Source organism: Felis catus, chromosome A2 (assembly GCF_018350175.1).
Source record: "Felis catus isolate Fca126 chromosome A2, F.catus_Fca126_mat1.0, whole genome shotgun sequence".
In the NCBI taxonomy this organism is placed as follows: domain Eukaryota; kingdom Metazoa; phylum Chordata; class Mammalia; order Carnivora; family Felidae; genus Felis; species Felis catus.
Window position 1 is genome coordinate 56726468 of NC_058369.1, and position 13023 is coordinate 56739490.

General features: G+C 50.2%; 1 protein-coding gene across 14 annotated transcripts in view; it reads left to right on the forward strand.

Annotated features, from left to right (window-relative positions):
• The window catches only part of IQSEC1 (IQ motif and Sec7 domain ArfGEF 1), a 689800-nt gene that overhangs the window by 671839 nt on the left and 4938 nt on the right, over positions 1-13023 (forward strand). For 8 of the 14 annotated variants that reach the window (XM_045053194.1, XM_023250063.2, XM_045053199.1 and 5 more), the window contains 2 exons: positions 144-193; positions 1483-5952. In XM_045053194.1, the coding sequence (XP_044909129.1) occupies positions 144-193; positions 1483-2046 (614 nt within the window). In that variant the 3' untranslated portion in view covers positions 2047-5952. Of the gene's footprint in view, positions 1-143; positions 194-1482; positions 5953-8926; positions 9515-13023 lie in introns of those variants that run through there. The other 6 variants (XM_045053201.1, XM_045053205.1, XM_045053200.1 and 3 more) reach the window with 5 other exon arrangements.

Sequence of the window (13023 nt, forward strand, 5' to 3'; positions counted from 1 at the left end):
ATTACTGCCCTCCCACGGGCTTCCCTACGGAGCCAGTCCTCCGACCCTCCCCCCGGCCTGCGGCAGTGGTGACCCAGGGCCAGGCAGGCGGCGGCCCGGCCTCGTGTCCGTGTCTAACCTCTGGTATTGCATGTTCTGGGCAGGGAAGCGAGGGCGTCGCAGCAGTGCGGGATCGCTAGAGAGCAATGTGGAAGTAAGTAGGAAGCGCCTACGTCCAGCTGGCTGTCGTGTGTTGCCTCCCCGATCCTTGGTTTATATCTGTTGTCTTTTTTTTTCGTTTTGTTTTTTTTTTCTGTTTTGCTCTTCCTTCCCCCTACTGCACAGAGGCGCAGACACACCCCGTCCCCCATGCCTGCCTCAGCCCCAGTGCATGCCAGCTTCCCCCCTCCTAGAATCGCCCGTGCCTCTCACCGCTTGTTTGGGCTGGACCCATGGGAGGTGGGGGTGGTTCTGGATTCTGTGTTTTAGTTCCCGCTTAACCCCGCCCCCTGTGGCCCCCCAAGCATGGTTAACATCCCGGCTTCCTGGCACTCCCCCACCCCCACCCCGGGGCCCCCGCCTGCCGACACTGCTCCTGGGCGGGAAGCACCGCCCGCCAGGCATCTGTGCACCCTCCACCCGCACTGTCGGGGGCGGGAGGGTGGGTTTTGCCCATCTCTTGACTTCCATGCTCCGCCATCCCCATCGCTTCCTTCCTGGAGTTCCGATTGCTGTGTGTCTGCAGTCAGGACATCATGGAATTGCTTAGCTAGCTCGGGGGGAGGAAAGCCATGAGAGGAAGAAAAAATTCCGTGTGGATTTCATGAGATTTCATTCATCTGCCAACCATTTCTATATTACTGTTCACATCGTAACCTCAGCTTGCAGACCTTTTTGTTTCCTTCTTTTTCCTTGTTTGGTTTGCAGTAGGTAGCTGCAGTGAAATGCCTAGGCAGCCCCCCCGCCCCTCCAACAAGGACAAGGTTCCCCGAGCCCCCCGCCCCGGTCCCTACCACCAGCTTCCCAGAAAGCTCGGGGCCCACACAGGCAGAGCAGATGGCGCAGTTTCAGCAGGAACGGGGTTCTTCTTCATGCACATCAGCCCAGCCTACTCCACGCAGCACATGGCGCTCACAGGCACCCCCGGGCCGGTCGTTCTGATCCGAAAGCTCAGGCCGCCTCCCGTATCAGGACGAGAGCAGAAGTCACACTTGTGCTGCTGCTGCTGCTGCTTTGACCAGACAGGAGCGTCCCTCATCCCCTACCCCATCCCCACTCCTCTCAGTGGAAGGCCACCCTGGGTCCCTGTGGCCCCCAGTCGCATGAGCGGAGGTGGCACTGACCCAGCCTCACCCAGCCCCGCCCTCTGCAGCCAGAGAGTTAACTAAGGCTTAGCAGTCAGTGGGTGAACTTTTTACATCAAAAAAAAAAAAAAAAAAAAATCATTCTGACATAAGTGCTGTAAGGTCTTTTAATTTTGATTTCTATGAATTTCCTTTTTAGGGGTCCATCATTAGCAGTCCTCACATGCGCCGGAGAGCTACATCAACACGAGAGTGTCCATCTCGCCCACACCAGACTATGCCTAACTCATCCTCCCTCCTGGGCTCCTTATTTGGGAGTAAGAGAGGGAAGCCCCCTCCCCAGGCCCACCCGCCCTCAGCCCCTCCCCAGCCACCCCCCCACCCACCGGGCCTGCCCCACGCGCAGCACTCTGGGGCCAGCCACCACCAGGGGCCTGCTGAGGGCCCGCCGCAGGCCCAGGTGCACGGGCACCACGCCCAGTACTGCCACGTGCAGCAGAACCCGCCCCCCTACCACCACCACCACCACTACCACCCCCCCCAGCACATCCAGCACGCACACCAGTACCACCACGGCCCCCACGGGGGGCACCCACCCTACGGGGCCCACGTGCACAGCCACCCACCGCTGCCCTCGGCCCACGCCGGCCACCCGGGCCACACGGGCCACAGCCACGCAGCGCACCACCACGGGCAGCCCCCCGCCCCGCCGCCCCCCACCAGCAGCAAGGCCAAACCCAGCGGCATCAGCACAATTGTGTAGACAGCCTGGGCGGGGTCCCAGACTGCCCCGGAACACCTGCACACCACACAGAGCCATGCCCGGGGGCGGCCGGCCTCAGACCAGACCCAGGGCACCTCTGTTTCCACCTCTCCCCTCTGCTCCCCGCGGCCTGGATGGAGCCCTCTGAGCCCACGGGGCTTGTGTTGCAGGGAACAAAGTTCACGATCTCACTTAGCGTTGGTGTCCTGGGTTCCATCCACTTGGACCCAAGGGGTGGGCCTCAGCCACCATCAGCCTTGAAAACGGCGCCACCGGCCATGTAGATGTTGAGCTGTCCCCCACCCCAAAGCGGCCCTCAGCTCTGCTCCCCAACTGTACACGCATATGAAAACCCAGCCTAGGAAAAGAAGAAACGAGACACAAAAACCAGAGACAGAACAAAACAAAACAAAAACAAAAACAAACCAAACTTGCTGCATTTATTGCTCTTTTATTGACAATGGGCAAAAAATTAAGTAGACCTGATATGGTTGATGAAAATACGTAAGTAAACTTTATATAATATAAATATATAAATATATAAATATATATATATATATACTGTATAGGTAGTATTTGTGTGTGAAAGGAAATGTCTCAGTCCACAAAATTAGCAATATAGACTTTCCAAGGAGCTCCACTTACCCGCTAGGAAGACAGTATCTTACATGAATGTGAGAGAGTAAACCAAAAACGTAAACGCTAGGAACAAACTCAGATACTTCCATATTTTCATAAAAAAAAAGAGGAGAAGTCCCTCCAGGGACTGGCTAAAATCTTGACGCAATCATTACTAACTGTGCCAAGTAACATAGCATCTAACTGTTTAAAAAGTCCAATATTGCTTTGTATAAATCCTTATTTTATTAACAGAAAACTATCATAAGTAATCAGTATTATAAACTGCTCTGTTATTTCAGGTAAGCAAATAGATACAAATGCAGGAAACTCTACAGTAGCAACTCAGGACAACTGGTTAGGAGCTGGTTGTCTGAGGATATTGGTTCCACAGATTCTTAGACACTTTAATGGCTGCGATAACTGTGAATTTCCATGATCCATATTTCTTTTATATGCATATGATTTAATGCACACTCATTCAGAGTCCTCTCAGGGGGGCACCCATCCACGGCAGAAGTGTTCATCTCCAACATGAGGGCGGCCAGCTCCCATACTCGCCTCCCCAACACCATAACTAACTCATCCTGTCTCCAACTGCCACAGGCACCACCCCCCCCCACCCCCACCCCCACCCCACCCCAGCGAGTTTCCGCCGGGAACCGCTCCAAACCCGAAGGCTGATTCTAGCATGTAGCAACCCAGGGCGGTGTGTGTGTTTCCCATTTTGTTTTCTGAGCGGTAGCCGCGATCATCGTGATTCCATGTGGCCATGTGCTAGCACAACCCCTGTGTCCTCACCGTGGCCCCTCCGACCCCCACCTCCCGGCCGACGAGTGCCGGCTCTCGCCAGCGAAGCCCCCGCTGCCTTCTCATGGTCCAGTTAGCTGCCAGGGCATCACATGACTCTCAGCTGTGCTCTTGTCGCTTCCGTGTTGTGGTGACACCATCCGCTCCCCCGGGGCCGGGCGCCGCACGCGTCCGGTTCTGTGACTGAGTCACCCACGGGCCGTACTTTGTAGTTTCAGCCTTTCGAGCCACTGCAGCCGCCAGTGCTGTGCTCCTAAGCCGTGGGACCGGAGGACTGCCCCGCGGCCCCTGCCCCGGCGGAGAGCCCTTTCAGAAAGGGCGAAGCTAGTGCTGGACTCCGCGGGCCACAGGCTCCGCACGCCGTGGACGGCGTGGTGCGCCGTGGCCAGACGGCAGGACGACCGAGGGGAGCCCACCTGGCGGGCCGGCCGGGGGCCCCGCCCGTTTCCCTCCCCACCCGCCCCTTTGTCATATCATCGAGGCCACCATACCAGCAAATCTGCAAACCGAGCACTTTGTTAATCTCCACAGAGAGCAAATACAGCAATCTAGAGTTTAGCCTTTTTTTTTTTTTGGAAGAAGTGTGACTTTAACCTGCCCACCTTTATCTTCCCATCGTGTCGTGTTTCTCTCCCGGGCACCTGCTCGGAAGGAGGGACGTGTACAAAGCACGGGTGTGTCTGATCTGGTCCAGGCCAGGCTGGTGGGAGGCTCCCCGCTTCCACCGGCTCCTAGATTCCTTGGTTTTCCTGCAGAATCAGGCTCCCCGAGGCGTTCTCTGTCTTGCGGTTTAAAGGTTGTTGTTCTGACCAGGAGAAGTCGAATTGTACTGCATGCCATCTGGCGTCAGTCGTGTGAGGCCACACTCTATGTATTGTGTATTTGCAAACTATATCAGTGTTACTGTTGACAAATAGTTGAAGTAAAGTGATAACATATTAAATATGTCGGCCTTTCTTCACCCCCTGTACCGATAGTAGAGTCTACCTGTAAACTCGAGGTTGTTCCAGAAAAGATGCAGGCTCTTTGGCACAAGGTTGCCCTTTCTCAAGGGGTGACCACCGATGAAAAAGGGTGGACAGCAAAGCCGATGGGGTCGGGTAGGGGGGCGCTGTCTCCATCGCCGTCCTTCGTGCACCACGGGCCACTCAGAACCCTTACTTCCAAAACTGCCGTCCGTGTGTCCTGAAGCATGGTCTGGTGGCCACACGGCCGGATCTAGCGAAAGGGGGCTTCTCGAACCAATTCCCTTTCTCCCCATGTGTCCAACTTTGTATAGCTTGTTGGGCTCAGGTCAGCGAGGCTTCATCATTCTTTGTTTGATTTACACGCTTACCGTGGGAAGCGTCTCCAGGGAGTGTTTCCAAGGAGGCTGGAGCCACGCTGCCCGGAATCTCGTTTGGGAAGCAAAAACTGCCGACAGATTGCTTTCCCGCGCCCCACCCCTACCCCCTGGGTGGCGCTCTCGTGGGACTGTTCTTTCTAGACCCCAGCCTGCCACAGGGTCAGCGCTGTGGGGGCCTGCCCTCCACCCCCCACCCCGGGGATAGGCAGCAGGACGCCGAGCAGGACGTTTGTGTCCTCCTTCCCCACTGTCAGGACACACTTGGGACCTTTCTCTCAAGTCGTGCAAATTGTTCCAATGAAACGGTCATTTCCGACACGAGCAGGAGTAGAGGAAGCGGCAGGTAGCATCACAAAAATCTTTTCTGGGACAACAATTAAATCATGTGTTTGTATTTTTTTTTTTAAGTTTACGAATGAATTGTACAACAATGTAAAAATAAAGTTCATCCTAATATGATGTGCACATCTTGCTTAAAAATGTCTTCAGTCACCCAGCGTAGAGCGATGTTTCCATCACGCGCTGCATGCAGAAGAAGCCTCTTGTTTGTCTTTAAAACGAGCTGAAAAGACAGCAGATATGTAAACACGACCCTAGGTGTTGACTCAGCACTCCCTGCAAAGCTGGGTCTCTATGGGTAAGCATGCATCTTATGGTTTTGTTGTAAAATACCATCACTCTTCCTGCCTGAAAACTGAGGAATTTTGTAAAGTATCTCCAATAACAACAATAATCCAGGAAACAGATTTCGAGACGGATCAGTGCCAAGTGGGGGGTGGTGGAAAGGGACAGGTGGGAGGAGGGGCGTGTGCCTCTTTCTTACCCATGAAGGGGCACACGTTAGCCTAACTGCGGTCGCATCGAGGTCCCGCACAAGACCCGTCTCCTCTTAGGAACTGTCGTCCACCTTCTAGTTGTTTTAAACGGTTAGCATCAGGTCTTGACTGCAGACCTTCCAAAGACTTCGAGAGACACCTCCCTCGCCAGAGGCCTGGCACCCGCTGTGTAACTTTGGGCAGGAAAGGAGTGCTTTTGTTTTAATACGCATTCTGTTTGTGAGTAGTAACAGACTCTATTGATGTAAAACCATAGCTGTGATCATGTGGAGAAATCAAATAAATCCTTTAAAACTCTCAGGTTTTTACTGTTTCTGAAAAGCCCAGCTGTTTCCCTCTTGAGCAGACACAGAGAGCTCTCCAGGTGACCAGCGTGGCCCGTCCTCATCATGACTGCTGTGGGCAATAGCTCTCCTGGAAGGTGTGGGTCTGGCTTTCATCGAGGGTGCTGGTATATGAGACTTAAAGGTACATGTCACAACATAGGCACGGATGGTGTCAAAGGTATTTAATTTTTTTTAATGTCTTTTTTTTTTTTTTTGAGAGAGAGAGACAGACAGAGCTCGAGTGGGGGAGGGGCAGAGACAGAGGGAGACACAGAATCCAAAGCAGGCTCCAGGCTCTGAGCTGTCAGCCCAGAGCCCGAAGTGGGGCTTGAACCCACAAACCGTGAGATCATGACCTGATCCAAAGTCTGACACTTAACTGACTGAGCCACCCAGGCACCCCATCAAAGGTAGATATCATTTCTAGCAACCTGCAGCCAATTTGAGGGCTTCCATTGAGTTAAAGAGGAGATGGGTCCTTTGGAGTGTTGAGATGGACTGGGAATGACATGGGGGAACCAGTCCTCAAATGGTTGAGGAGAGGTTATTTTACGAGGTCAAAGCAGCCCATTCTCCCATGTGGTGATTAATGCGATGTGCAAAAACCAGGAAGGTGAGGGGCACCTGGGTGGCTTAGTTGGTTGAGCATCTCACTCTTGACTTTGGCTCAGGTCATGATCCCAGGGCCGTGGGATTGAGCCCCATCAGGCTTCGCCCTGAGCGTGGAGCCTGCTTGGGATTCTCTCTCCGTCTGCCCCTCTCCCCTGCTCACATGCGCTTGCTCTCTCTCTCTCTCTCTCTTTAAAATAAAAAATAAAAACAAGAAAAGGAACCCAGGAAGGTGAATCCTGCTTTACCTGTGAGAATGTGATTGGCCTGTGCGATTTCTCCTTTCCTGGAACCAAATTCAGCTCCAGGGAATGCTACCTTAAAGTTTCCGTTTCATTCCATAAAGTGAAGCAAAACCGGTAGATCTAATTTGTGGACGACAAGAAAAAAGGTTAATCTCAGTGACAGAAACTAGCTGTGGCCTGCCCTTCATAGAGAAGTGAATTGTGATCGGAAGATGTTCTCAGATTTCTGCAGCTGGGCCGTCATTCCTTTCCCAGCTGGTGAGAGGCTCTTCAGCAGGTGAGGCTGGTTACTGAAAAGCCTGAGACACTGAGCTCTGGTTTTGTCTGGTGCCACCATTCACGGGGCTGCACTCGCCAGCTGCTTGGTGTAGGTGAGCGGCTAGGCCAGTGCTTTGAGGTGATGATTCTCGGTTTTGTGTTGTCTCCCCCACCCCCACCGACAGACTGTGAGCCCCCTGGGGGCCAGGGCTGCATCTGATGCACTTCTCTGTGTCCGAGGACCAGCACAGGACTGTCAGATGTCAAAGCGCATCTGAAAACAAACTGATGGTTACAAGGAGGAGTGGGGTGGCAGGGGGGGTGGGTGGTGGTCACAGGAAAACCACTGGCTGATCCTAGCGTATCATCGTCATGGGGTGCCCGAGGGGGCTCAGTCGGTTAAGCATCCAACTCTTAATTTCGGCTCAGGTCATGATCTCACAGTCTGTGAGTTCGAGCCCCACATCAGGCTCTGTGCTGACAGCTCAGAGCCTGGAGCCCGCTTCGGATTCTGTGTCTCCCTCTCTCTCTGCCCCTCCCCTGTTCACGCTCTGTCTCTCTCTGTCTCAAAAATAAATTTAAAAAAAACATTAAAAACGTTTTGGTGGGGCGCCTGGGTGGCGCAGTCGGTTAAGCGTCCGACTTCAGCCAGGTCACGATCTCGCGGTCTGTGAGTTCGAGCCCCGCGTCAGGCTCTGGGCTGATGGCTCAGAGCCTGGAGCCTGTTTCCGATTCTGTGTCTCCCTCTCTCTCTGCCCCTCCCCCGTTCATGCTCTGTCTCTCTCTGTCTCAAAAATAAATTAAAAAAAAAAAAAACGTTTTGGAAAAAAAATAAAAAGTTCCTTTGCGTGGCCTTCGCGAGGCCTGCGTGATCTGGCCCCATCACCCTCACTTTCCCCTTGCTCTCCAGCCTTTCAGATGCCCAGACAGCCTGTGTCTCCTCCTGCCACTGGGCCTGTGCAGGCGTGTTCTGTCCCTTCCCCCAAAGGTGGGATGCTTTTCCTCGTATCTTTGTTTAGTCAGCTCCCGTTTCATCTAAGGAACTTTTTAGTTCAGCCATTGCTCCCGGTGAGATGCGTTCCCCGTAGTTGTATATTCAATGGTGTGATCGTTTTGCGACAGCAGAGGTCACGAGGTCAGGACAGTGGGTACTCTTGCCCCCTGCCGTAATCTCAACCTGAGGCATGAGCAGAATGGCCGTACATGTTTGTTGAATGAATAGATGAACACCATAGGACCAAAGATGAAATTTAGTGCTAAAACACATGATGCAAGTTAGCGGCTGAGAATGAGCTCGGGGGCCTGGGGAAGCGGTGTGGGGCCCGCGGGCTGGGGAGAGGCTGACTGGGCCTACTGGCATGCCTCGTTACTTCCAGGAGCACTTGAGGCAGCGGTTGGAGGCTTTCAGTCATTATGTTTTAGACCATTATGTGTTTTAACATTTAGAGCATTTGGAAGGAATAGATCCGTACGAAGCAGGGGAAAACATCACCCACAATCCTACCACCGGCTTCTCCGCACATGTATTCTCAGCTACCTGGTTCAGATCTTCTACGTGTGTCCCAAAGGGTTTGTTAAGTGTTATTTGGTGCCCGCCATGACAAACAGTTCACCATCAAAAAACGTGTAGGAAATGCCAGATTAGACAAAGTTAAACTGGCCTTTTACTACAGGACTTCTCAGAGCCTTTGAAAGGATGATGTGCGTTGTGAATCTCTGAAAGCTAGACAGTCTGTGCCACGTTTCCCAGGCTTACTGCGGAGCTGTTGCATTCTACGGCATACCGTTTAGTACAAGTTTGTATGTGTAAATTGTATTCTTTTTTCCCCTTAGTGCGAAAGACTCCACCAGTTTATAACGTCTGCATGACGGCCCATCGTATGGATGTCCCATGATGTACTTGACAGACAGATAGTGTTATTTTGGTGAACAAGGAACAAACAGAAGAAAATAATAGTTTCTGAGTGGATTTGGTGAGTGGCTTCTGGTGATTCTGGTAAGGATTTGAGACCCGGATCAGACCCCTGAATCTAGCTTCAGTGCTGGGTTCCTGGGGTGAACGTCGGCACCGTTTTGGTAACTGGGTAGCCAGGTGGCAGCTGAGATGCCCCTCCAATCAGTGTATTGAAGTCAGTGCTCACTTCCCAAGGGGACCCATCCCACTTCTCAGCACAGAATGGGCTGTAATAAAGATTTATTGGCCGGCTGATGGTAGGTATGTCGTGAGGGCCGATTCCCCCCGTTTCTAATGTGCAGCTTCATGTTAAGGCATTTCCCGAATCTTTTCTTCCTTTCCTGTTATTTGCAACCGGCCTCTACCCCTACCTCCAGTGTGACCAGTGTTACTCCTCATCTCCCATAGAGTTAGCAGGGAGGAAACCGTTCCACAATAAAAATGCCAGCGGGTAATCCCAGCCGCCTCAGTTGAGATTTCGCCCCACATCCTTTAAGAACTGTTCAGGAAAAGGGGCGCCTGGGTGGCTCGGTCGGTTGAGCGTCCAGCTTCGGCTCAGGTCGTGATCTCATGGTCCGTGGGCTGGAGCCCCGCATCGGGCTCAGGGCTGACAGCTCAGAGCCTGGAGCCTGCTTCGGATTCTGTGTCTCCCTTTCTTTCTGCACCTCCCCCGCTTGCGCTCTGTCTGTCTCTCTCTCTCTCTCAAAAATAAATAAACATTAAACAAAATTTTTAACAAGAACTGTTCAGGGGACACCTGGGTGGCTCTGTTGGTTAAGCATCTGACTTCAGCTCAGGTCATGATCTCACAGCTTATGAGTTTAAGCCCCATGTCAGGCTCTGTGCTGGTAGCTCAGGGACTGGAGCCTGCTTCAGATTCTCTCTCTCTCTCTCTCTCTCTCTCTCTCTCTACCACTCCCCTGCTCACTCTCTGTCTCTCAAAAATAAATTAAAAAATTAAAAAAAAAAAGAACTGTTCAGGAAAAGAATAAATAAAGTCACTTGTAGCTCAGACCTACCGTTTACCAGGGAAGTTTACTGACGTTTCAATGAAAGGTCAGTGGGAAAATAAACATCTTCGACTAGAAGAGCTGACATCAAGCCCCAAATCAAAATATATAAATCCAGGCGGAGACTGTATGGGAAAGAAAAACTGGTACCATCCTAATGGCGGTAAAAACAGGCCACATCTAGGGCTCATGCCCATCAGGAGAGAGACCCACCTTGCTTGGAGAAATGCTGAGGGAAGGCTTGAGACCTGGTGGAGTCAAAAGGAAGAGATACGGAAAGGTTTGGACCCAGAGGCGACAGAAGACACTGCTGGAGAACAGGGGGCACCTTAGAAGTAGATTTCCCTTGGAGGCATGGCAGTGAAGGAAACGAAGCAGCTAAGAGAAGAGCCCTCTTCAAGCAAGATGCTGTCAAAGAATCAGAAGACGTCCAAAAAAAAAAAAAAAGTGTCTTATTAAAGGAAATGCAATTCAAACACATAAAGCATGCATACAAAGTACTTTCAGAAGAAAACTTGGAAAACTGTTCAGCAAATAAAAATACACAATACGTACAATCCGGATAAAAATCCAAAAGCAGGGGAAAATTGTAACAGCATCCCCATCACTAGTTAGGTATAAACAAGCAGCATCACATGAAGGAGGATTGCAAACCGTAGCGTCCCGAGCTCAGAAGAAAAATGGACAAGTACCCTGTGCAATGGGAGCTCACTGAACTCAGGGAGAAAACTGAAGAAAAACACAAAATTGTCTCACATGCCCAAAGGAGAGCAGATACAACAGAAAGTATGGAAACAGACACCAAGGATGGCAATAAAAGGACTCAAGAAAATGAAACTGTAGGGAGGCGTTAGAGATCAGAGAGGAAGCATAAATTCAGCAGATGGCAAAAAGAGTGGTTAACACTCATATAAGTGAAATCTTAGAGGAAAAACAAAATAATGAAATAGACCTAAGATGTAAGACTATAAGTGAAGACGATGTCCTGTAACAAAAAGCTGAGACTTCATCCTGAAAGATTCCACTATGTCCTTGGGAAAAAGCAAACCCAGAGTTACCAGTTCTGAAAGACATATCCTGGGAAAACTTAGTGAACTTTGAAGATAAAGAAGAAAGTCGCTGGATCTTCAGGCCATGAAATCAGGTCAGATAAAAAGAAAGGAAAATCGTATTGGTCTCAGGTTTCTCAAAATAACATGTAAGTCAAGATAACAGAGAAGCAACATTTTAAAAAGACTTGAGGAAAGGCGTGAGGCAGGGATTTGGTATCCAGCCAGGCTGGCTTTCAGGTTCCAGGGTCTAGACAAGTAGCTTCAAACTGGTTTTGAACATACAAGAGTGAGTATACTATTTATGAGTCCTTTCAGGAGGGATCTTTTAGAACAAACCATCCATCCAAGAGATTTGACAAATTTGGGCAAAAGGACTGATGATGAGCACTGGATTTACTTAAATGTAGATCTAAAACATAATGGATAAGGATGAATGAATACCACACCATGTCACGTGCCAAGACAAGTAGACATAACACAGTGTTTTAATGGGAGGAGAAAGCAGAGAGAAGAAAGAGTAGAATAAACTTATTCACTGCTGTCTTGTTAAAGCATGAGACTTAGACGATATTATTGAAACCTGGTGAAGCCAAATATAAAAGTAGGAAAAAAGGGGACTGAGAACATTATTTGAAGGTGTTATTATAAGGATAATCCCTAGAACAAAAATGCGAGCCTTCCTAAAAATAAGCCCAAAACAAAGCAAAAAGGGTGGGGGGCAGGGAGAGAAGAGACTAGACCTTAGCGCAAAGGATACACAGTAAGTGTAACAGGATACACCCAGAAACTGTAAAACATAAGAAGCACAGAAGTACCAAACGTATCACTTGTATCAAGAAATGTAAATATGCTTAGATCCCCGATAAGATTTTAAGATTGGCTCCTGTGCCACTCAGCTATTGCCATGATAATTCTGTGTGTCCAGGGCGCCTGGGTGGTGCAGTCGGTTAAGCGTCCGACTTCAGCCAGGTCACGATCTCGCGGTCCGTGAGTTCGAGCCCCGCGTCAGGCCCTGGGCTGATGGCTCAGAGCCTGGAGCCTGTTTTCGATTCTGTGTCTCCCTCTCTCTCTGCCCCTCCCCCGTTCATGCTCTGTCTCTCTCTCTCTGTCCCAAAAAATAAATAAAAAACGTTGGAAAAAAAATAATAATTCTGTGTGTCCAATAACCCCAAAAGTCAGCAGCGTTAAACAATAAATATTTATTCCTCACCCGAGCATCTGCAGATTGGAATTTCCTCTGATCTAGCCTGAGCTCAGCTCTGAGTTTCAGGCTGGGTCTAGGTCTGTTCCATGTGTCCCTCATTCTCCTTGGACCAGTGCCTATTTGAGGCATGTCCTGGCCACAGCAAAAGGATAGAGTACAAGAAGGCAAGCCCAACGGTGCTCACATTTCCAAACTTTGCCCATGCAATGTCCACTAAAACCCAATTGACCATATCAACTCCATGCCCAGTCCCAAAGTCAAAGGGTTGGAAAGTATACCCTGCCTTTCATGAAGTCAAGGTAAGGGTATAGAACACCACTAGAATCAATCTATTCCAGATCACAGAGCAAAGCCCAACCAATTCTATGCCAATCCACTCTAGGCACACCCAACATAAACATTCAGAAAGGCTAAACATGAAGCAATGGATATGCACAGGCAAATGCAAGCCAAAAATGGCACGGGGGAGAAATTACAATCTTGGTATCTGACAAGGTGGAATTCAGCCTCAAAAACAATAAATGAGATGAAGTGACTTAATGCTAAAAGCTACAATTCCCGGTGAACACATGATAAGTAAGAGTATCTATGCATCAAATAACACAACAGCAACCCACAAAAAGCAAAAACTGTAGAGATGCAAGAATAAATAAAAACATATTAATAACCGGTTAACCCACCTTTCTAAATCCAAGACAAGTTAAGAGGAC